Consider the following 24,272-nt stretch of genomic DNA (forward strand, 5'->3'; position numbering starts at 1 on the left):
CCTGCTCGAAGGCGTGCTGGCCAGGCCACAAGTCATTTTCGTGCCTCTTCCCTGCTCCTTCTCAGTGTTTTAACATCATTTTACTAGTGTGAACAACAGCCTATGCTGGGGAGAGCCCAGGGTGAGAGATGGTCACTAGACCCTGGTTATACAGTGCTCTGTCATGGCTCTGAGGTGCAATTAATTTCATTTGCTGCAGAAGGAACCAGTCCCAGAATCTGAACCAATTGTCCATCAGTGAGAATTTGACGCCTTCTGTCCAGGATGGGGGAATTGGGATTCTTGGCCCCTGCATTTGTGTTTTCAGCTTCACTCTGGCTCATCCCTTTTCAGCTGCCCCGCGCGCTCATCTCCTGCTCCTCACCTGCCTGCTGGCCCTGACAGCCCCAGTTCTCACCACAGACACACGAAACCCACCCATCTGAACGGGACTCATACATGCAATCAGGAACGTCCACCCAAAGGACCTGAAGGCTGGTGTGTCATACATCTGCTCCTCTATCCCTCACTCCATCCCTGGAGCTCCCCAGGATGCGACTGACAGGATGGCTGGCTATTATGGAGGCACGAAGGGTTTGGGAGAAAATAATCAACATGAACTTTTGCTAAAAATTCAAACCTAAGCCGGAAATCTGTGCAGAGCTGGGCTCAGTGAAAATTATCTTTGGAGCTGCTCTTATGAACCGTGGTCCTGTACTTCCTGGTTCGTAGCATGGGGCTTTCTCCCAGGGTTTCCATTAAGGCCAAACTGCAGATACGCCAGGTTACAAGGGCTGACCTTACACAATTTCCAGCCCAACCACGCCTACTTATCTTGAAATAAGTATCAACGTTTTGGACGCCTGTCCTGGCTGAACCTCTGTGCTATGGAAATTCAGCATCAGCAGGGCTGGAGTGCTGGGCCACACTTATTGACTCGTGCCCAAAACAGTGCTGAGTGATTCCTGCAAGGAGCTGAGCACCCTCACCTCCCACCAAAGTCACTGAAGCTAGTAGGATTTAAGGGTGCTCAGCAATGCACAGGCTTGGTGCCATTGGGAGGAACATGCTGAGATGGCAGAGAAGGAATAAAGCAGGTGCAGGGGCCCTGGGGGTGTTGCAGAGGGGAGGGAAGATGCCCCATGGCAGGAGCAGCTGAAGAGTCTTTACCAGGTAGATTTTTGAAAATCCTGTTATTTGGCGTCATCTGGGGCATTCCAAAGGCAACAGCAACCCCCTTTGATGGGGTGTTTAAACCCCACCCTGGGCCAGACAGGCTTCAGGAGCAGTTCTGGGCCACATGAGCACCCTGCTGCACCAGCAGAGTTCATCTCTCGCTAACCACAAACTGCCACTCTGAGCCCTCTCTCTGCCCCCCCGCTGCTGTGTCCCATCCCCCCTGGAAAACCCTGAACAGGGCAGGGCTGGCCTGGAGCCTGAATGTTCACCCTGGTACTGGCAACGAAGCTCCTGTTCTGTCTCCGGCCTCAGGCGGCGTTGCTGGGTAACAACTTCCCCGCCGAGAATTGCTGTGGCTTTATAAACGAGCGTCAGAAGAAGGGGGGTGGGGGGGCAGGAAATAGTTCTGATGCTCAATCCCCTGGCTCCTGAAAGAGAAGTATAGACCTGTGGGGCTCGATGGGTCCTGGAGACGTCGTCTAGTCCAGTTCCCTGCACTGAGGCAGGCCCAAGTAAAGCTCAAGCGTCCAACCTGTCCTTAAACACCTCCAGCGACGGGGACTCCACCGCCTCCCTTGGCGACCTGTTTGACACGTCCCTGTCCTTAGAGTTACAGAGTTCCCCAATATCGAGCCTAAGCCTCCTCTGCTGCAGATTCAGCCCATTATTTCTTGTCCTGCCTTCTGTGGCCATGGAGAACACCCGGTCCCCCTCCTCCTTCCAACAGCCCTGACTGTGTCTGCAGATCGTTGTCGGGTTCCCCCTCAGCCTGCTTTTCTTGGGACTAAACATGTCCAGTCTTTTTAACCTTTCCTCACAGGGCCTTTGATCAGTTTTGTTGCTCTCCTCTGGACTCTCTCCACAGACCCCCGAATAACCCCCCTTCTCAGCCCAGAGCCAACCCCCAAAAACAGACCCCCCAACCCCTCCTCAGCCCACACCCAACCCCGCACAGACCCCCAATTAACCCCCCTCCTCAGTGCACACCCAACCCCCCACCATGGGCCCCCAAATGGCCCACTCCCTCCGCCCCCAGTCAACCCCTGCTATAGTCCCCCAACCCACCTGCCCAACTCCCACTCACCTCTGCTTAAACCCCCTCCCACCACCCCATCTAATCCCCAAAGAACCCCCCAGCCACCCACTTCAATCCATCCAACCCTGCCACCCCTCTCTAACTAAACTCACCCCAAAACCCCAAATAAATCCAACCCCCCCAAACCTCCTGTCAGACCCCCTCCCTCCCATCACATCTCCTCACCACTCCAACCCCAGCTCCCTGAAAAACCCACCCATTGCACAATCCCCCAAACACCCCCATAAAACATCACCTTGCCCAGACCCTCCCCCACTCACCAAAGTCTCACAGCCCCCCCTGCCCTATTCCCCAATAACCCCACCTCTTAACCCTCCCACTTCTTACCATCCCCAGCCACTTCCTTCCCCTCACCCCCTTCTTCACCCCTGCCCTGTGCCCCCTGCCACTCCACCACCCCTTGTGCCCCCAAGGCTCTTCTGCTGCCCCCAACACCCATGTCCATTTACGCTACTGAGCAGCCCAAAGGCTCCCAGCTCCACCAACCCCCTTCTTCCGTCCTCAATTGCTCCACTCCCCTATGGCTCCCCCAGGAACAAGCCCCCCTCCACCCCCCAGGGCCCCTCACCCCTTTGGCCCTGGCAGCAACATCCCATCTGCACTTTAGAGTGTTACTCAGGGCTGGGGACCCCCCAATGTCCCTTCCCCCTTGTCTTCTTGGAGTGATCGGATGGCTCCCCCCCCGCCCCGCCCATTCAGAGTAACCCACCACATCAACTCTTCAAGCCGCAAGCGCCAGCGGCTGGAGCGGGCCCATCCCTGCAGGACAGGAGCCGCTGCTTCAGGGTGCGAGGGGAGCTCACCCTCCGATCCCCCCACTCCTGAGGCCTCTCCTCCACCCCGGGCTGGGACAAAAACAGCGACCCATGCACACGGGGCAGCAGAGCCTGGCCGTTTCCTCCTTCCCGCCCCCAGTGTATTCACTGGCCACCTATGAGGGCTGAGGAGCCTGGAGCATATGGGGCGGGGGTGGGGGGAGGGAGAGGGCAGGTGGGGAAAGTCCCAGGCTGGGGCACTATACACTGTAGACCCACAGCCCTGCTCATCAGCCTGTTCTCCTCCAGGGGCTTACAAAGGGGCGTGTTCTCTACGTTGGGTCAGTATCTTCCGAGGCCTCGAAGTTGGGCTGACTGGTCTGTAATTCCCAGCACCTGTTCCCTTGCAGAGCCAGGGGCCACAAAAGCCCTGACCTCACCCCCCAGCTCGAGCCAAAGCAGGGGCACTGGGGGAGGTGGCTGAGGTCCCTTGGTGCTGCCCGTCCCCAGTGGCAGGAGCAGCACATTCCGCTCAGCCCTGGAATTGCCACAGCGCCAGGGCCTGGTTCTCCTGCAGCTCCCTCCAGCTGGGGAGAGACAGGGCAGAGAAAGGAGCAGACCCTGTTACCCCAGTCACAGCTGGGGTCCAGCCCCAGAGAGCGCCAGCCTGGCCCTGGGGCAGTGGGGGTGACACCGAGAGCAGTTTGGTCCAATATGGAGGGTACTGCTGACAGGTGGCTCATGGGGAGGAGGAGCAGATGGGCTGTGGCTATAAAAAGTTCAGGGTGTTTTGGAAGGAGAGGGGTAGCCATGGGGGGAGTTAGGGTGTGGGTGGGACCCCAAGCTGTGGGGAATGGTGCAGGGGAACCCTGGGTTTGGCAGGGGAGCCCCCAGTCAGCAAAATGGCTGAGCGAGCCGGCTGCCCGGGGTCAGGCTGAGGATGCCCCTGCTGGCAGTGTCATGCTCCAGCCTGGAGACGACGGCTGGCTGGGGAGGGCACCGAGCGCAGCCTGTAATGGGCAGGGTGGGGGTAGCTCCCAGCATAGACAGCAGAGATGGGAGGCAGGAAGGGGAGAGGTCAGTGCCCTGGGGAGGGGGATACCCCGATCCCTCACTGCAAAACAGCACAGCCCCCCCTCACCACCAGCAACTGAGATGGAGGGGACAGCTCAGTGCATGGGGAGGGGTCCCTGATACTCCCAACTGCAAAATAGCAACCCCCTCCCCGCCATCTGCACATCAGATGCTTCCAGCTTCCCTCCTCCCAAACCTGCCCCACAAATACCCCCCTACGCACACTCTCCATGCAGGCTTTGTCAGGAAGGCCAAGTAGACAGGGCTGTGTGTCCTGGGGCTGCACTGAAGGGATATGGTCAGGAGGGGAATGGAAAGATACAGTTTGCGGGGGGTCAGACAACGCCCCTTCACATGCCCCCATCTTCACCCCTGCCAGTGGCCCATCTTTGGGCTGCAGCCCACAATTTGGGAGCCCTGCCCTAGGGTGAACTTCATCAGGCCCAGCTGACTTGAATATATCTAGCTATTCTTTAGCCCATCCTTTCCCTGTTCGGGGTGGTGTGCCTGCCCCTGGCTGTTAGCGTTAATGGTGTTCAGCATCTGGTCACAATTAACTTTTATTAAAGTGAAGACTGAAGCCACACAGGCAGGAAGTGCTCAGAGATGCTGAGAGGCTGTCAGCCTGACAGATCAACACATTGCTAGGAGCTGGATTATACCTTGTTATGGGTGGAGTTAGAATCTCAGTGACAGGGCTGTGAGGATGCACTCTTCATTTAAGACAGCTGAAAGCAACAGGTAAGGGGGCCTCATGTAGAACAAGCCATGATGGCGTGTGCCCAGAAACTAGCACCAGGTGGGTAGAGGATGCCACCAAGTATCGTTCTGACCAGGTGTGTGTGTGAAAAAGACAAGATGGCCAGTGCAGCCAAGGGATGGAGACAGAGCAGGAAAGCCGACCAGAGCCTGTAAGCAGGGTGTCATCTTGGGAGGAGCATAGAGAGCTTTTGGGCCAGGTGCTGGCTAAAGAAGCTTGGAGCTGAAAGCAGGGAGGCTCTTCTCTGTTACTGCCACCCGCTGTGTTTGGAGAAGCAGGACTCTGTGTGTGCCTTGTAAATAAACAAGACATCAAAGAAATTACCAGACTCTATTGCCAATGTCTGCTCCCCACTGGAACATCCCGAGGCCCCAAACTTTGACTAGCCTCTTGGGTTGATGAGAGACACCAATATCTTTATCTCATGGTTTCGTTGCATGTCTAGCTAATCTGTCAGTGGTTTATCAGCAATTAATTACTGTTGCAATGTTTTCTCATGTAATAACCATATTTATTAAAAAGACAGAGGCCAGGTTTTTGAACCCAAACTCAGCACCCCTAATACATGCAAGATTCAGATGTAAAGTCCTGGCAGGGTCAGCTCTCAGAGTTTATTACAGGGGATTTACCATGCAGAAGCCAACAGGGAACGGGGTGAGCAGAATGGAGGCATTGCAGGGCCTGCACTGATTAGGTGGGAGATAGAGCTCCGTGTCTGATCTAATATTGTCTCCTCTTCTCAGCGGCGCCGGCTCCCAGGGAGGATGGGCTCCTTCTGCCAGACCCAGCACACATCTGTTGGCTTAACCAGGATGAGGGAAGACTTGCACTCCCCGCTCTTACAGAACCCTGCCCAGTAGATGTAGCCTTTCCCATTGAGCAGGATGTTCTGACACTTGTCGTACCACCAGCCTCCATAGCTACTTGCGCAATTCCCACTGGCCTGGTCCTGATCCTTGTCAGTTGTGCTGAACTTCATGTTGTCGTGTATGCCCCCCAGGCCGGAGTGGTAGGTGGTGAGATAGTCCTCGCCATCCCCAGAGTACCTGCCCAGCCTCAGCGGGTACCCGCTGGGCTCATCCTCAACGCTGAAGATGTCGTACTCCGCGTAGCGGGTGTTGTTGGATTTGTCCTCCACGACAAAGCGGACCTTGTAGGTGTTCTGCCGCGTGAGCAGGGACAGGTACTCGTTGCCCAGCCAGTAATCCTCCTGCACGTTCCCAAAGCCGTACTTGTAGGTGCTCCAGGATTCCTTCCAGGTGATCTCTGTGTTGTAAGAATTTCTCTGGACAACGGTCCAGCCTTTGCCTTCAGTGTCCATGTCACACCACACCACCCGAGGGGGAGAGCCTGCCGGCTGGATGACATGGATCCCACTGGGGCTGTCCCTGGGAATGTAGCTGCAGTCTCTGGGGAACCCTGCAATACCATATACAGCAGGTTAAGGGAGCCGGGGGAGTGGGGGGAGAGAGAGAGAGAGAGTACACTAGCTAGCTCGAGCAAATCAGCCAGGGGTAACTGGAGCCTGGGTTTTTAGAGGCAGGTCCTGTGTATTTCACAATTCCACAGCCACAGAATCTGCCCCGGCCGTTCCTGGCCACAGAATCCGGCTTCAGATCTTACACTTTCATTTTACCAAAAAAATAAAATAAAATAAAAATAATAGTTTCTTGCTCTGCTGGTTTTGAAGAAACCTTGAAGAGATGAATCAAGTGGAAACCAAAGCTCTGTATCGTTCCTGAGTCCGTACTGCTGAAGAAATAGTTTGGGGAGGGTGGGAGAGACGCTGCCAGATCCATCTCAGCGAATGTTAATTATGAAACCCATAGGTGACCATTTAAATGGGATTTTTCAAAGAGCCTAAGGGAGTTTGACACCCGACTGCAATTGGAATTCAGTGGGATTTAGGCACCCAACTCCCTGTGGTGCCTCTGAAAATTCCAGACAACATCCTATCGAGGGGCTTATCTTTGGGGGGGAAATTGTCCTGAACTATCCTGGTAGAATGATAGCATTGTGGTTATACTGGTATAACTGCCCCTCCCCTCCCCAGAGTCCTCCCTTGAGCCTGAGTCCCTCAGCTCCCATACCCACCAGCCAATCCCCCTGTGTGCCCCACCAGCTCTGGCCCCCTCCCCCATAGCTAAGCCTCCTTCCTGAGCCGAGAGGAGGAGCTGCTGAGCACTGCAGGGGGCAGGGGCTCAGTGCCACCTCTGGAGCGGGCTCAGCCCCCGGCCTGCCTGGGAAAGCCCCTGGGCAGCTCTCAGAGCCGATGGAGGTGTGGGGAGAAGGGAATGAAAACCCCTAACAGGGAGGAACTGGCGCTCAGTGCTGCCTGGACTCTGGGGCAAGGCTTCTAGGCATGAGCAAGAGATCCCCAGCTGTGAGCCTGGGCTAGCCCTAACGGACAGAGAGAGCTTGCTTAGCACAGAAGTTGGTGAGATTTAAGTGTAGAACTCCCAGCCAATTTGGAGTGTGTGCCTGGTTCCCACACTCTGCCCTGTGGTTGGTACCAACGCTCTTCAGTCTCTGCCGGCGGCTTGGCAGCCTTTACTGGAGAAAGGGATAATGAAGCTGTGTAAAGCAAACAGCCAGTTGAGCAGCACCTCCCCCACCCCGCTGGCCCATCCCCAGCGCTGGAGGCCTCCGAATGGGAGTACAGTAATGAGCTCACTGGGCCAGGCCGGCCTTGCTGACCCTTCGGAGAACTCGGTGTCTCTCTGGGCCCAGTGCTGGCAGAGGGGGTGGCTGGAAGGTGCATTCAGTGGATAAGTGGATATGGGGGTGACACTGGCATGGGGGAGAGGAGCAGAATCAGGCCCACGATACCCTGATCTCGAATATGGCAGATGATAGAAGCTCTCTGACGGGTTCTCTACTCACCCCTCTCGACCTTCCTGTGGGCCAGGGTCCCGTTGCCCTGCATGGGGGCTACAGAAAGGAGCGCCATCGTGGACAGGACAGACAGAAGCAGGAGAGAGCTGGACTGGAACCCTGCTGGGGACAGAAACCGCTGGACATGAGACCAGGAGAGAGTTTCACAAGTGCCTAAATCCCACTACAAGTCACCAGGATTTAGACATTTAAGTGACTTAGCCACTCTTGAAAATGTTACCCAGAATTTTCAGAGGGCTCAACAACTGGACCAGATTTTCACAAGAGCTCAGCTCCCAGGTACGCACTGCAGGAAATGATTGGATGTTCAAAGGGGCTCAGCCTCGGGGGTACTGGCCCAAGTCTCTGGAGACAGGGTGAAGCCCACCATTCACTTTGCCCACACACACCTCTCCCCTGGCCCAGCCACTGTCTCCGTCTCTGCAGTAGGCCCAATTAGCACACAGCTGGGACCCAGCTGAATGCTAAAAAACATTCAAAGGTTGCGGCTCCGATTCCCTGGCTCCCGGGTCCCAGGCAGGGCCGGCTGGAGTGCTCCCTGCCAGCAGGGCAGGCGAAGCAGCCCCCTGTGGTGGGGAAAGAGCTCAGCCAGCAGCCAGCTGCCTCCTCTCTCTCCACGCTGCAGGGACACACTCAGAGCACCACTGCAAGGGGAGTGCTGCCTCCTCCCTGCTGGGCGTCCACGCCCGAGGCATCCGGAGCAATGGGGGGACATGCCCCCCACTAGCCTCTGAGGGGGATGAGCATAGTCCAGGCTGCGTGCGCCCTGGGCTGCCTGCAGCAGACAGCACCCGCCTGCCCGTTGCCGCTGGCCAGGACCCAGAGCTCACAGCCAGAGCAGGAGGCTGCCCTGGAAGTCACTGCATTACATTTGTACCATTATTTGTACGCAACAGCTGGTGCAAGGTGGAAATTTGTCCCACGGGCAGGTTCCCAACCAGGGTCTCCCATGGCTTTGGGGAGTGGGATCTACCCTGCCCGTCTGGGAGCTGGCATGGAGGGACACATGCCTGACGGGGCAGTCACAGCAGGCAGGGTGGGGAGCAGCCCTCTCCCCGTCCCGTGCACTCTCTGCTCCAGGGCTCCAGTGACCTCCGCAGCAGTGACCCTCACTGGCCTGGAGAGGCCCCAGTGTTAAGCCCCACGTATGGCTGAGTGCATGCTCCTGGTGCCTGCTGCACTGAGCGAAGCTTGGAGCAACCCCCTCTGTCCCAGCTGCACCCTGTCCACAGTCACTACCACCAGCCGGAGGGCAGGGCCCGCTCACCCACGCACAGAGACAGCAGCTGGGCAGGCTCCAGCAGGGCTCTGCCCCCAGGTGAGAGGTGCCCAGGGCACAGAGCTGCTGTGTGCCACACACCAGGCATGCTGCCCCCTGCACTGCAGCCCAGCAGCCCAGAGGGGGACATGCTGCTGACACTGCAGCTGTTCTGTGTGCCCAGCTCAAGCCAGGCTTAAAGTTGGCAGAGTCGCCGGGGGCCACCATCCCAGCCAAAAAGAGTTAAAAATGGAGCCAGCTCACTGAGGGGTGCACTGTAAGAGCTGCCCTACCAAGTGCATGGCCATTTATTTCAGCTGAGATTATCATAGAACCCCCCCTCCCTGCACGTGCTTTTCCCAGGCCACTTTCAGCACTGAGCGCAGGGATTCACAATGAACTTGCAGGGATCAGCAGCCCAGAGTCATCCAGATTCTTGGAGAGAAACTGGTTGCTTCACCCCGCAGGCCCCCGCCAAGTATACCTATCGTGGGCCCTGGTATTACATATTGTGTGGCCACAGCCCACATAACATAGAGAGCTGCATATGCAGCCCCCAATGGCAAATGGGTTGAGAACCCAACAGCAGAGGCTTATGTGTTAAGCTCCAGAGGTCCCAAGTTTCATCAGGGCTGCTGCTGGCCCATTACAGTTGCAAAATGGCAGTTTTTTTGTTGGGTGAGGCAGGGCAGGTGCGGGGAGGGGTGGGGGGTCAAACCAGAACAGGCTAAAGCCACACCGGAGTCTGGCACAGTGCTTTCTGTTAGTCACCATTGTATTCATGTGGTGTTGCAAAGTTAGAAAGTCCACAACTAACCCCACAAGTGATCAAACTAACCCCACACATGACCGTGATACAAACATGCAAATGAATAAGAGAGAGAACAAAGTGTAAACAACAAGCAGAAAAACACTGTTCCAATGGAAACACTTTACCCAGAAAGAAAAGGAGTACTTGTGGCACCTTAGAGACTAACAAATTTATTTGAGCATGAAATAAACTTCACGAAACTTCATGAAAAAACTCATACAGATACAGACAGACATCATCTTCCTTTCCAAATGCAAACAGATGGACATCATACCAAAAGGACTGAAGGTAAAAAATCCATTACAATCTACATATCACACAGACTATGCTGACAGCTTGTATGCTCAAATAAATTTGTTAGTCTCTAAGGTGCCACAAGTCTTCCTTTTCTTTTTGCAGATACAGACTAACACGGCTGCTACTCTGAAACCTGTCACTTTGTCCAGACATGATCCACAGACAGATTTAATCGGAAACACCTTCTTTCTGGAGATGGAATCCAAATTCTTCAGACAATGTCACAGCCCAAGTGACATGCTGCTAGCAATCTCAGGTATCATTGTGAGAAAGAAGAGAGATGCGTAACCCCATGGTAGGCAAAGGGTTAAAGCTTTAGCGGAGAAGGATTTCAGTGAGTCTGATAAGCCAGAATTACGTTTGGAATTGAAGTGAAATAACAATCTGGAGTCACTCATCCTTGAAAACACGCCTCACCTACTCCTGACGACCCAGAGGAGAGGGGACGCTACCAGCTAGCAATCGTTAACACAGTGTAATAGTAGACGGGCAGTGCAGTGTGGTGGGAGGGGAGGGATGCTGGTCTAAGACACAGAGGGCCTGAGTTCTACCTGTGCCTTGGAAACCTCATTACACTGCTCCATGGCTCAGTTTCCCCATTTTTAAAACATGGCTTATGTTAGTTCCTTTTTGTTCTAAAGTACTTTGGCCCCAATGCCCAAAGGTACCTGGGGCATGGAGAGAGAATTCCTGCCTAGGGTCCAGCAGAGTGCTGAGCAAGGGATCCCTGCCAGGCTCCTGGTACCCCATAACCCCAGGGGCACTCTTTACCAACCAGGAGGCACTGCCAGACTCCTAGCTAGCCAGGCTCATGCTGCAGCATGCACTTGCTGGGGGAAATGCTGCTCCATTTCAAAAGAAAAGCAGCGTGTACTTCACTGCGCCCCGTCCCTTGTGCCTTGGCCAGCCAGGGTCGGGAAAGCAGAGGATGCACCAGGACTCCCCTCCCCCTTGTGCACCTGCCCGGGCTCAGGGGCGGCACCGAGAGGAGTGCAGGCTGCCCCTTTCTGTGCAGTAGTTACTGCGTCTGTATGGGTACGTTCCTTCCTGTGCCCAGGCACTCAGGGCACATGGTGTCCCACAGGGGCAGGACAGAATGCCCTGCCCACTGCACCTCCCCCACATGCCCACACCGCCTGGCCCTCTGGTGCCCGCCACCGGGCTCTGGCCCTATATCTCCAGGCTGCGTGAAATGCTGGGCATTTCAATAAAACTCACCCATCCCGAGGCTGCAGCTGAGTGGACGAGTTAGCAATCTGAAGCGTCCCACTTCCACATCAGAAACCAGAGCCAGGGCTCCATCCCTTTATGGAGAAAGCGCCACTCCACACCCAGCTTATCTTGCTTTTTTAGCTGCTGGCCTCAAGCCTGGCCTGTGGGCAGGGAGGGAGCCCCAACGGAACGTCTGCCCATTCTTTATTTACTGCAGATACCAGACTTCTTGGGCTCCCTCCCTCCTTCCTGAGAATGCCAACATTTCTGAAGTTGGGCAGGTGTGAGCCAGGGATTTAATTTATCAGCAGGACTCTGCATCGGCCTTCCAGACAAAGGACGCACTAAATGGAGAGGATCAGGCCAGAGGAAATGGCAGGAACGGGGGTTGTGCAGAACGTGATGGGGGTGTAACGCTTGTGCCAGGTGGTATTGGCAGCGACAAGGACTGGAGTCAGGATCTCGGGGCTCCTCTTAGCATTGCAAACCAGAACCAGCTGGACCGCCCCACCCAGAAATCTGGGAAACTGACCACCACGCCCCTAACAGGCAGCTCTTCCCGCATCGCAAGATCTGAGTCTGTGTCTAACACATGAGAACTTTTATTTAGAGGAGAAAGAAACGCAGCATGAATTGGCGAAACCACCACAAGAATGACTCAGCAGTCTGTGAACTGAGTGAAACACCTGCCCTACAATACATTGGGCAGCAGCCCCTTGCCTCAGTTTCCCACCTTGGGGTGAGAGTCCAATGGACAAATGTCCCTTTGGCGCACCACTTCCATTTTCCCTCTGCTGTCCCCACACCCGGTTTACTGGCCAAGCTCAACAGAGTTTGAGAATCCAGGGGGTGTTGTGGGGGGGGGTTCGCCAGGGAGAGAAGGGGCAGGCCAGGGATGCCTCTGCCTCTGCTCAGCACCGCTGCTGCTCCATGCTCTGCGATGCCATGCTCTGAGGGGCCTCCAGCCCGGAGTGAGTCCAGCTCTGAGTGACTTCACTGGCTAGGGGGAAACCTCGCTGCTGCTGCCCCCTGTACGCTGTCTTTCACCACCCACAGCACCGACGCCAGTTTCACAGTGTTTTCAGCTCTAGGGAGAAGAACCCAGGACTTCCAGCTCTGTCTTTAAGCCCTGGGCAGGTCCAATGTTTTGTAGGTGCCTTTCAGCAAACCCACACACCAGGTGGGAACCCCCCTCCCCGCCCCCCTCGGACTTTCAGTTCCATTTGGTATCACTAACCCCTGCTTTGCATGTGGGGTTACAGAGACTGAACACACTCCCTCCCCTGCCCCCCCGCCCCTGCAATTGTCCCTACAGGTCACAGCCAGGTGAGGAGATACCTGAGTGGGGTAGGCTGGAGCGATACTGTGCTGTTGCTGCATCTGGACCACAGGGAAGAGGATCAAACTGGATTCATTCAGTGACTGTCAAGGCAGTTGCTTTCTGTGTCCCAGCTCTCTGGCTGGGATGCAGGGGGCAGGAACTGGTGCATTCGAGGGACCAGCTCCATGTCCATATAGTTCTGGAAAAAAGCACCCAGACGGTTCACCTGGATGCACACCTCTCAACCTTGCAACCTGCCAGCACAGGGCACAATCCATTGAAATGTGCGACAAAGGACACGAGATGGGACACCTTTATTTCGTTGCATGTCGCACCAGTTTGCTTAGTGCGATGTGCTCCAATCTGATCATTTGGGGACCAGGTTTTGGGGTGAGGGGGAGTTTGTGCCCTCAAGCAAACAACAAACGACTCTCCCGCGTGCAATTCATGCTGCCCCCTTCCCCCGCCCGCACACCTTGAATGCCAGCTGCAGCCTGCCCCATTAATTCTGGCTGCCCCACCAAACAAGTAAAGCAGCTTCCAATGGATTCTGGCTGATTGCCCTGTCAACGCATCGCCCCCCCAGTGAGACCCAGCCAGCTCCCAGGCCCGCTTCTCTGCAGAGAGCTGTTGGCTGAGCAGGGGACACACGCCTGCTGCTGCTGCTGGGCTCCTGGGCCCTCCATGCCTGCCCCTCGGGGCATGGAGACAGAGCCCTGGGCCAGGAGCGGCCAGGAGATGGGGGGTGAGCTGGGCGTGCTGGGCCGACCACATGCACAGCAGGGGCAGCAGCGGCCGCCCTCGCGCTCTGATGGTGACTCGGGATTGTGGGGGCTTCTCACCTGTCCCATGGAAACATGGCCAAAGGTGCCAACTCACCAATTGTCCCTTCATCAAAACGGCCGCCATCTCCCACTGCTGCCAGGGGGCTGAGGCCTGCACAAGGGCCGCCACATCCCCATGCTCTGTCTGCATGAGGCAGGCAGGCTACCCTCCTGACGCTGGCTGCCACCTCACGCGGGGCTCGAGGAGGCTGAAGCTGAGCCCACAGGCAGCCTGGCTGATGCCATGGTTCAGGGGGCTGGACGGCACATGGGGACTAGGAACTGCGAGGGGATGTGGCCGGGGGGAGACTGAGGGGTTTGTAGGTGATCGTGGGGGACATGAGAGTGGCTTAGGGAGTTGCAGGGGCATGTGGGGGCAGGGGAATGTGGGGGAAGGTTGAGGGGGCAGGGAGTATGGGGGGCCAAGGGAGGCTGAGGGGGTACAGGGGGATGGGGACAGGAAGGAGGCTAAGAGGGGCAGGAGGGAGGCTCAGAAGGATGTTGGAGGCTGGGGTTTGTGCACAGGGGACAGTGCAGATGGGGCGGGGAGGGGATCATGGCAGCTCCGTGTGAGAGCCCCAGGGTCTGAGGGCACAGACCTCCCCTCATATCTGGTCCCATAGCAGAGAGGATCCCAGAGCACGGGATGTGGGACCTCAGCAGAGGAGAGGGCAGCAGGAAGCAGAGGAGTGTTGCTGCTGGATGCAGAGAGTAACAAGCAGTGGCTGGCAGTTCCCCTGCCTTACGGGGAGGAGAGGGGAAGTGGAGTCTCCATCGGAGCAGCCAGCAGGACCCGGGCATTCCAGGCTGACCTTTTACACCCACTGGCTGGGGAGTCAAAAGTCAAATGTGAAAACATGCTCTGATTTTTTTCTTTTTAGAAGAAGGAGCCCACCAGTGTGACTGTTCCTTCTCCCCCCTCTGGTGAACACTGGGTCAGCCCCACGGCCAGGGCAGTCTGCAGCCTTGCTTCAGGGCTTAGTTTCTTCTTCAGCTGAGGACCAAGGAACCATGGAACAGCAACGGAACGTCCCAGTCCTGTTCCCCACCTGTTCTGTGGGGTCTTCTGGCCTTTAGAGCTACTGGTCAGGCCCTCCCCCAATTGGAGAGGGACCACAGGGCCTGGTGGCCTCCTCACAGCCTCTGCTGCAGCTACAGGAGAGAGGCCTCTTCAGTTTGCAGAAAGAAAGACATCTCTGGGGTGAGCACACGGTAGGTGTCTGTTTTTTTCCAGGGCAAGATGCTGCCACCTAGTCACTGGCAGGGCCTGTGTGAACTCTGACCACACATGAGGGAGGACGCCCAGCCTAGCTAGACAGATTCTTTTGTGGCATGGCTGGGGACAGAAGCCTGCAGCTAAAGCTCACGCTGCTGGAAACAACCCGCAGAGGCCTTTCATTTCCCCAGGGTCAGACGTCACCACGAGGAGAATGTGAGCGCCAGGACACTGGGGGAGCTGGCCTGAGATGGCGTCCCAGAGTACAAACGCCTGTGTCAAGTCCGTTCTGATTCCACACTCAGCAAACATGCAGGGGCAGCTCTGCGGTCGGGAGAAGCGCTGGTCAGAATGTGCCAGTGGAGCCGTTTTTGCCTCAGAAGTTGGCAGCGTGTCAAAATCCAAATGTTTCGCGGGAACACGTCGATTTGGACAAACCTTCAGAGGGAAAGCAGGCAGGTTTCGCATGGAAAGCTGCCGGGGTTGCTGCCAGCTCACCCGCCTGCCCACCTCTCCAACAGGCTGATGGGTCACCCGGGCTTCCAGGCTGCTGAGAGAAGCCCTGGCTCCAAGGCGCCCAGGGCTCCCAAAACCCTCTCCCCCTGGGGCGATGTTCTGGTTACTGCACAGCTCTAGGAGGAAGGGGGGTATCCGATGCCCCACAAGCCACCAATCCTCCCTGCCAAGGTCACAGTAACTACAACAGCCTGTGAGAACATCCTAATCTTTGGGGCACTTTCCCTGCCAGGTGAAAGGGTGCGAGCTGGACCCCTCCCCGCCAGCAGAGTCCAGCACTGCCAAGAAAGCCAAGTGTGGACTAAACTAACCCCCTGGTTAACCCTTTTCCAGAGGAATCCAGAAGCCACTGACAATTGCAGGCTACATGGAGACCTCTCTCCCAGCTCACTCCCCCATCCTGGAATAGGGGTCCATGAGTCCTGGCCGAACACCCTACAGCTGGGAACATGCTCCCTCTCCCAGCGCCAAGGACTACATGAGATGGGGGTATTGAGCACTCCATGGATAAAAGGGACAGTGACTTCTGCCTCCAAACAGGCCCCAGGCGTGAGGGGACCACAGCACCCAATTCCTCTGCCCCCCAACTTTCTTCGCTGCTTTAACATACAACCACAACCTGCTCCACTGGCATCTCTGACTCCTGAAAGCCCTAACGCTCCAGGGGAGCAGGCCGTGCCCTGCCCTGGCTGCCCCGTGTGTTACCTCGGAGGGAATCGTTCCAGGTCCAGGGAAGAGCCTTATCTGGGGGGAGGCTGTACCAGACCCGCCCGACCAGGCAGGATCCCAGGTACTCTCTGCTCGGGCTGATAAGGCTCCTTAGCACAGTTTCTCTCCAAACAAATTCCAGTTCAAGACACCTGACAGCTCCACAGCAGGGCAGCATCCCCAGCGCGCAGCAGGACAGGGGTTGGGGGAGCAGTCCGTAGCAGCGCCTGCCCCTCCTTCGGCAGGAGCTATAAGTGCCAGCCACGTGCTGCCTCCATCTAGACGGCCTATCTGCACAGAGCAGCAGCTTTCAGCCTGGGACAGCCGTGCTGCGGGGAGGCGATGGGTAAGAGTGGGCTCAGAGAGCCAGAGGGTCTGTGGGGCAGCACAGGGCCCTTCTGCTCCGCACTCGGGCTGAGTGGGCGTGTTCAGCTGGGATTGGAACCCACCAGCACTTGTGGGTCCGAATGTGGGGCTGGAACTCAACGCGGGGCGCTCCCACCTCGCCCGGGGGCGACTAGGGGGAAGAGCAGAGAGACACCTGGGCTGAGACTCAGAGGAGCAGAGACACCAGCTCCAGGGAGACAGAGTCTACGGCAGCCGGGTTAAACTCCCCGGCTGTGTGACAGGCCCCCCACCCCGGTATGTCACAGCAGGGCAATGTGGCCTACTGAACGGCAGGGGTTGCCAGAGACCAGCTGGGTTAGAGGCCTTTGGGGATGGAGGAAGCAGCACTAACGTCCATGCCAACCGCCCTATAGAGGAGGGGCCGTGCCCTGCAGGCGCGGGGCAGGGAGCTGGGACACTGTGCCGGGGGTCGTTGTCTGGCCCAGGCCCTTCCGAGCAGGAGGCAGAGGCCGAGGCATTTCCTGCAGGTCACCTTCCGCTGCAGCTTGGCCATGGGCCCCCCTAGCCACTAGCCCAGCCAGGGATCCCAACTGGCGAATGTCATGGCTGGCTCCTCCCTGCCGCCAACAGCTCTTCACTGCCAGGGAATTCCTGAAATCCTGTGCGCCCTTCCCCCACCCACCTCCTGGGGCTCTGAGTGCCCCTGGCCAGTCTCCCCCCCTCAGCCCCACCTCCCGGGGCGGTGAGTGTCCACCTAGCCCCTCCACCCCCATGATCCTCCTCCCTGGGACGCTCAGTGCCTCCCCAGTGCCCACCCTATAGGGCCCCCCTCCCCCGATCCCCATTTTCCCTTTTTCTCACCTACTCTCCCGGTCATTTCCATCGTGCAGGGGTGTCTCTATGCGGCAAGCAGAGTGGGAACATTTCTCCAGGGCGAATCCCAAGCCCCCTTGGATCTGCCCCCCTCCTGGGTGTTTCTGTCCCAATGGGGCCAGTTCCTAGTGTCTCCTCTCTGCCCCGTGCATGCCTGGCCAATGGCCGGCTGCCCAGCCAGACTGACAGGCGAGGGCGGCGGTGCCAGTCTGCGCTGGGCGAGGCAGGAGACTCCAGCAGTCCCAGCTCTGGGTTGTGCCATTCCCTGGCAGAGGGAACTGGGAGTCACGGCTCCTAAACGGCGGGTTTGTGTTCCCAGCTTCTCGCCAGCTCTTCCCTTTTGCAGCTGCCCGGTGCCCTCGTCTCCTGCTCCTCACTGGCCTGCTGGCCCTGTCAGCCCCAGTTTTCACCCTGGATATACACAATCTGAACATCTTAAAGGGACCCACCCATGCAATCCGGAACATCTACCCAAAGGACCTGAAGGCAGGTGTGTCATGTGTCTGCTTTTAAAGCTCTCACCCCGGGCCCTAGGGGTCCTGCCAGCCCTGGGGCCCCAGAACTTCACTCACTGTCTGCCTGGGGATTATGGAGGCCTGAAAGAGAGAGAGAAACTGGGAGAAATTACATCCAACCGTAGCTGTACATTCAAACCACGCTGAGGTCTTTGGCAGTTGGAGGGGGGAGGCAGGTTGGGGGGCGCGCAGGGGCTGGGCCGTTGCAGTGCAGGGAGCAGCAGGACAAAGCCAGGAGGTGCTGGTTGCCTTGGCAGCAGAGGGGCATGGAGGAGTGGAACTGGTGCAGCGCAGGCCCGAGCGGGGCAGGGGGCGGGCGGGATGAGAAGGGGAGCCAAATGCACTGCTAACACTCTCCACTGTGGAGCTGGTGCTCAGGAGAGTCTCTGAAAACCCCTCATGTCACTCAGATCTCCCAATTCCTGTCCCTACAGATCAGCGGAAAGGGAGCCTGCGGCACAGCCGAGACAGTGACCTGCAGTTACCAGAGGCCCACGGTAAGAGTATCCCCCACTTTACCTGTCCACGGCCCGCAGAAATGAGATGCAAGAACAACAAGAGTTATTCACACAGCTTCTACCTGCAGGGCATACCAAGGCATGGGGATGCACTGTCTGAGGGATTATACAGGCCCCTGGGGGCAGAAACTCTGATGGCAGATTTCAGTGGGGGGTGGGGGAAGGGCTTGATACCCACAGGCTGTAACGTGTCCTGCAGAGGAGAAGCTTTGGATCATGATCTTTCTGCAGGAAAAGTGGCACCACTGTAGGGGATCCAGGACCGAGGGCTGTGACCCATTGGGCTGTGTCCCTCACTACTACAGGTGTGGGGAGTTTACAGCCAAAATTTGAAGTCAAGATCCCTTGACGCCACAGACCCCTCCTTTCCCTGGCAGCTGGTGTCCGTGGCCTCAGCACACAGGCCGTGTCGAAGAGCCCTTGGCACAGCAGTTTGCTGAGAGCTGAGGGGTACAGAACCCGCTGCTGTAAGACACAGTCACCCCACAGGTCACACGGTGCTGTTAGCTTGCAGTGTCCCACACATCGTGGCTGCCGTGTTAAACACCTCCCCAAAAGCCCCTGCAGAGTATGAACAGGGGCCTGTTTGTCTCCTGGGAAACCTATGTGTGCACGTGTAAAGTAGCTAGTTAGAGAGTAAACTGCCCTGGAGTGTGTGGCAGGACCTAACGCCAGGGCTGTGCCAGCAGATTTGGGCTCAGCGTCTGCATCCAGTGTTGAAGCCTCTTTGACAATGGCTGGCAAAGCATGCGGGTGTCAGTGCAGACGCTGCTGTCTATGACACACCGGAGGGGTCCTTTCTTACTGACCCAGGGTGGGAAGAGCTGAGCAGGGTTCTGTTCCACGGGGTTCACTGAAAGCGATCTCTCTCTTGTGCACAGTCTGGCCCAAGGACTGCAGCGAGATAACCTGGAACAGGGTCAGCGGCATCTTCGTCATCCAGCCCACAGGACTCCACAAGATTGTCGTTTACTGTGACTTGAACAGCACCAGCGAGGGCTGGACGGTCCTCCAGCGGAACCGGCATGACACACAGATCACCTGGGCTGAGTCCTGGAGCACCTACAAGTACGGCTTTGGCAACGTGCACAATGACTACTGGCTGGGGACGGAGTACATCTATCAGATCGCCAAGCAGAAGGTCTACCAGGTCAGGTTTGTCATCCATGATTCATCCGGCACCATGAAATACGCAGACTACAACCTCTTCGGTCTGGAAGACGAGTCCAAAGGCTACAGGCTGAGGCTGGGCTCTTACACTGGGACTGCAGGGGATGCCATGACTTCAAACAATCCTAGCACTGTGCATGACAACATGAAGTTCACGGCTAAAGACCTGGATCAAGACACTTATGGTGGGAATTGTGCATCTAGCTATGGTGGGGGCTGGTGGTACTCGGCTTGTTATTCTGCTCGACTGAACGTCAAAGGGAGCATCACTTGGGGTAGTTTCTGTAATGGAAACTGCCAAGCCTCTGCCATCCTCATCAAACCAGCAACTTACTGTTAGTCACCCCTTCCCCACCCTCCTGTCTGCAGTGAGGCCAAACCCTGCTCCACTAAGGGAGGGAAAAGGGTCTGAGTGTGTCATGGCCAAACCTCACACCCAACTCGGAGGGGGAAGTATCATGTTTATCCAAAATAGGACAACTTCCTCTTTTCTTTTTTTCCATGCACTTTCTGAGCTAATCTCTGCTAGGCACTCGTGCTTTGTGTTGACTTTATTTAGTTATATTCATAATCAGAACAATCATTTGCAAAATCTGCAGTATCCAGATGTAGCAGCTCCGGGGAGAATAAATGCCTCAGATCCATATTAACTTTTCAGTGTCTTTTGCTCTTAGACTCATGCACAGTTCCAGAGGTCAGAGAGTTGGAGAAATTCAGAAGGATTTTTATAAACACCCACTCTACTGCTCATTAGCAGGGATTAAAGCTTTGGAGTAAAAAGGCATATTAAAAAGTGGTGGCCCCGGTTGGTAACTTTCTGTTCTGTGCCACTTACTCTCTGCTGTGCTCTCATGGGCACCGTACTGTGTAGATCCATTCCCAGTATTCTCAGCCTTCCTGCCTTGGGGGAGTTGGGCTGCCAGACCTGGCCTGGTTCATTGCCCCACAGTCTTAGAGGTCTGCAGGTTCCTATGAGGGAATTTTCGGCAATGGCCTAGCAGGATTTAAAAGCCAGGCCTGCATGTCTGAAGACATCTGGGTAGCTGCAGCAATGGCCTGAGGGGCCCTTTAATCAGTACCTTGGATTACTGTCCACATGTGCAAGTAGGTCCTAGTCCAAAGCCAGTTGATAACAGACAATCTTCCATTGACTTCAGTGGGTGTTGGATCAGGGCCCTAGTGTAGGGTTGTTGGCATGGGCCCATTGCTGTCAAGTGCACCAAAAATAACTCTTTGGGCCACCAGTCCTTTCTCATGTTTCGTGGCGGAGACTATGGGCTACCTGCTATTGATACAATACCCAGAGAGAGCCTGTGGGGCAGATACGGGGTCTATTCCGCTCCCACAGCAGGCGAAGCCACTCCTCAGCCTGAGAATCAGGGCTCTGCCCCCAGCTCTCCCTGGCCACGTGCTTTGGTGAAGAGGACACAGACCCAGGGCTGTCTCCTTTAAGGGCTGTTGCTTGCTGGACTGCAGTCAGACAGTCACATGGAAATAAGCAAAAATGTGGGGGAGGGATCTTCCAAAGATCACAAGTTTCTTCGGAGCACAGAGCTCATTGAAAGTCAGTGAGCAGGGCTGGATTTGTGGGTGGGCAACCGCCCAGGGTGCAATGGTCAGGGTGGCTCCATGGTCAGGGGGCTGTCCATGCCCATGGGATCCATGTGTGGGGAGGAGGATTGGGCACTCGGAGGGTGGCGGCTGCTGGCCAGGCACCCAGCTCTGAAGGCAGAGCCACCACCAGCAGCAGCACAGAAGGAAGGGTGGCATGGTAGGGTGTCTTGTCACCCTTCTGCAGGGAGCAGAGCTGGGGCAGCTGCGGAAGGCAGCTCAAGCATGTTCACCTCAGCCAATCTCCGGCTGAGCCGGGAGCCAGACCAGTTTGGCCCCTTCCCTGCCCTCCTCAGCCCGGTGCTCCAGAGAGCAGCGACCCCCAGCCATAGCAGGAGCCTCAGCGGGAGTTGACCTGACAGAGATGCTGCCTGCTCCCCCAGGGCTGCTGCTGCTGTAGAGGGAGCTCACCCCCTCCCCCGCCCCGCCGGGGTCTGTCTGCCCACCTCACACATGGCGGTAGCAAACGAGTCCATCCCCAGCGCGAGCCCCCGGACCACCAAGGAGAGCGAGAGCCCACCTGCCTCCTCCAGGAGGAAGGAGCTGAAGGTCTTGATTGTGGGGGATGCAGGTTGCAGGAAAACATCTCTGTGCATGATGTACATGAAGAGAACCTTTCTGGAGCTGAGTGCTGGGGCCTCCCACCTCCCTGAGCTGCCCCCCTAATCCAGCCTCTCCATGCTAACCAGCCCCTCACCCCGTCACGGCACCCTGAGTGCTGTAGGATAACAGCCCTTTGGGGTCAGGTGGGGAAGAGGCTCACTGTCAATCTCTTGGACCCCACCCCCCCACGCCCTGCTAAATTCGCCTAGGGCGCCATTTTCCCTAATGCTGGCCCTGTCAATGAGATTCATGCTCCCGAGATACACCTGCACTCTCTAGAACCTCAACCAAGAATGTGTATTACTTATTTCCAGGAGGGACCAGGTGAACCAAGGAAATTGCTCCAGCTGGTCAAAACTTTTCCTATCAGAAATATGGTTTCAGGGAAAGCAAAATTTTCTGTGGGAAAAAGTCAACTTTGTTGAAATGGCAAATACTGCAGGAGAGGGGACAGCACAAGAGATGAACAAGCCGTTTGCTCATGTACACACAGCACAAGAGAGAAACACAGGAGAATGGAGCTGCTCTGCTCTGGGCTGAGGATTGTTTTGTTCGTTCTCTAGAGAAGGGAATCTAAACTGTTCAGCAATCCCTCACCACAACCCATAAGAAGAGTTAATGCTGAAAGTGTGTCAGGGGATCCATCTACTGTCCAAAGCAATTACTACATTTTCTGTACAAAACAATAAGACCTTTAGACACCGAACGTGAGGAAGTCTGGAGATGGACAATCATAAAATCATACAATATCAGGGTTGGCAGGGACTGCAGGAGATCATCTAGTCCAACCCCCTGCTCAAAGGAGGACCAATCCCCAACTAAATCATCCCAGCCAGGGCTTTGTCAAGCCGGGCCTTAAAAACCTCTAAGGAAGGAGATTCCACCACCTCCCTAGGTAACCCATTCCAGTGCTTCACCACTCCCCTAGTGAAAAAGTTTTTCCTAATATCCAACCTAAACCTCCCGCACTGCAACTTGAGACCATTACTCCTTGTTCTGTCAATGAAAGGAACCCGGCACTGCCCCACTGGTCTAGGACCTTCCACTCCAACAGTCTGAGGCTGGCCACTCAACTTTGTCCCCTGAAACTGACAACACGTCCAGCTAGTTTCCAGATGTAGAACGGCACCTTGCCTCAACTCCCATTGCACTGCAACCTGCCCTGCAGATCTTCTTAAAGACGTCCCTTGTCCAACCTTGCATCCCACCCTGTTTCCAGGGCTGTTCACAGGCCAATGGGCAGTCTGGCCAGGGGCAGAGCTAAGGCAGAACAGTCAGGCTAAGCCTGTGGAGTGACAGCGGTGATATGACCAGGGAGAACTGACCGAATCCCTGAACTGTCCATTTCCAGACTTTGTGCAATTTGGGGCTTGGGAAGCTGCAGTAGTTCTGTGCAGAAAGTGCATTTAAGGGCCGTTAATGAAACTGTTCTGCATTTATGCCCACACAACCCCTCCTTCTGTGCACTACCCTCCCCTCGTCCCTCCAGGCTCCTGCCGCGATGTGACTTTCTAAGAACATTTGGTCTCCCCCACTCTCCTCGCCAGGGGCCCCCATCCCCTGTTCCTCCCCTTCCCCCAAGGCGCCACCCCTGACCTGGCCAGAAGCTGGCCCATGATAAGAGCTGCCCAGGGAGCCTGGGCTGCAGTGGGCTGAGCCAGGAGACAGGTAGAGCAGCCAGGGGGAGCCTGGGTTAGTCTAAGGTGTAACACCCCCAGTAGACAGACCAACAGCAGTACTCTGAGGCTGGCCCTGCCTTCATAGCCCTGATTAGCCGGGGACGGGCACACAGAAGCTGACCTCCTGCCCTGTCCCCCAGAGCCCTGGCTGGCTGTAGAGCTGGCAGAAAATCCTGCCTCTGCCAGCTGCTGCCACCCCTTCTGCCACCCTTCGAGAAGGGGCTGTTGGGGAGACATGTGCTGCTCCCGTAGGGACACAGCAGGGCCCAGGGGAGCCCGACCTCAGGGCTGGGAGCTTGACCCAGGGAGATGCCCTGTGCACGTGCGAATGGGCCCTGGCCAAGCAGAAGGATCCTCTTGATGCCCGATGCATTCAGCAGGCCTTGCCTCCGCCCAGGACTCCCGCTGGTTCCATACCCCACTCTGAGAACTCCAGTCGCAGGCACTAACAGAGTTCGCAGCCGGGGTTTCTCTCTCGCTAACCACAAACTGCCACTCTGAGCCCTCTCTCTGCCCCCCGCTGCCGCCTCCCATCCCCCCTGGAAAACCCTGAACAGGGCAGGGCTGGCCTGGAGCCTGAACGTTCACCCTGGTACTGGCAACGAAGCTCCTGTTCTGTCCCCGGCCTCAGGCGGCCGCCGAGAATTGCTGTGGCTTTATAAACGAGCGTCAGACGAAGGGGGGGGGGGGCAGGAAACGGTTGCCATGGTTCGCACTGTATCAACTCCCGGGCTCCTGACATAGAAGAGCGGGACAATTAACTCCCACGCCTTGGATCTTGCGCCCCAGAAGGATATTGGCCTTTCCCGCAGCGGCCTGGCACCGCTGGCGCACATCCACCCCGCGAACCGGCGTAACCCCAGACTCAGCCCGCCACTGCCCAGGGTGGGGCGCGGGGGACACACGGGCCCGCGTGGGACTCCTCTCGCTACAGGCCCCAGCGTGACTGCAAGCCCGACACCGATTCTTGGCGTCTGGTCCGCGAAACCGGGGCCCGCCTTCGGCCACTTCATCTAGGCCCCCTGCCCCGGCTTGCTGAAGAGAAGGGCACGCA

The 24,272-nt window shown here is 56.7% G+C and overlaps 2 protein-coding genes across 8 annotated transcripts; one reads left to right on the forward strand and one right to left on the reverse strand.

Annotated features, from left to right (window-relative positions):
* Positions 1–5,339: 5,339 nt before the first annotated feature.
* Positions 5,340–24,218, reverse strand: LOC102941426 (fibrinogen-like protein 1-like protein). Of its 7 annotated transcripts, none has more exons than XM_043531289.1 (4): positions 17,111–17,134; positions 12,655–12,836; positions 7,727–7,837; positions 5,340–6,262 (listed from the first exon to the last, which is right to left on the reverse strand). In XM_043531289.1, exons 3-4 carry the CDS (start codon positions 7,791–7,793, stop codon positions 5,583–5,585), a joined length of 747 nt encoding a protein of 248 aa, XP_043387224.1. In that variant the 5' UTR covers positions 7,794–7,837; positions 12,655–12,836; positions 17,111–17,134; the 3' UTR covers positions 5,340–5,582. The 7 variants fall into 7 exon arrangements, with proteins under 7 accessions (XP_043387224.1, XP_043387223.1, XP_043387220.1 ...); XM_043531288.1 differs by having other exon boundaries at positions 7,727–7,840; XM_043531285.1 differs by lacking the exons at positions 12,655–12,836; positions 17,111–17,134 and adding an exon at positions 23,807–24,218.
* Positions 15,855–19,969, forward strand: LOC119563865 (fibrinogen-like protein 1-like protein). The gene is made up of 4 exons (XM_037880126.2): positions 15,855–16,247; positions 17,469–17,612; positions 18,072–18,134; positions 19,037–19,969. Exons 1-4 carry the CDS (start codon positions 16,244–16,246, stop codon positions 19,663–19,665), a joined length of 840 nt encoding a protein of 279 aa, XP_037736054.1. The 5' UTR covers positions 15,855–16,243; the 3' UTR covers positions 19,666–19,969.
* Positions 24,219–24,272: the final 54 nt, after the last annotated feature.

Source organism: Chelonia mydas, chromosome 17 (genome assembly GCF_015237465.2).
Source record: "Chelonia mydas isolate rCheMyd1 chromosome 17, rCheMyd1.pri.v2, whole genome shotgun sequence".
Classification (NCBI taxonomy): Eukaryota; Metazoa; Chordata; order Testudines; family Cheloniidae; genus Chelonia; species Chelonia mydas.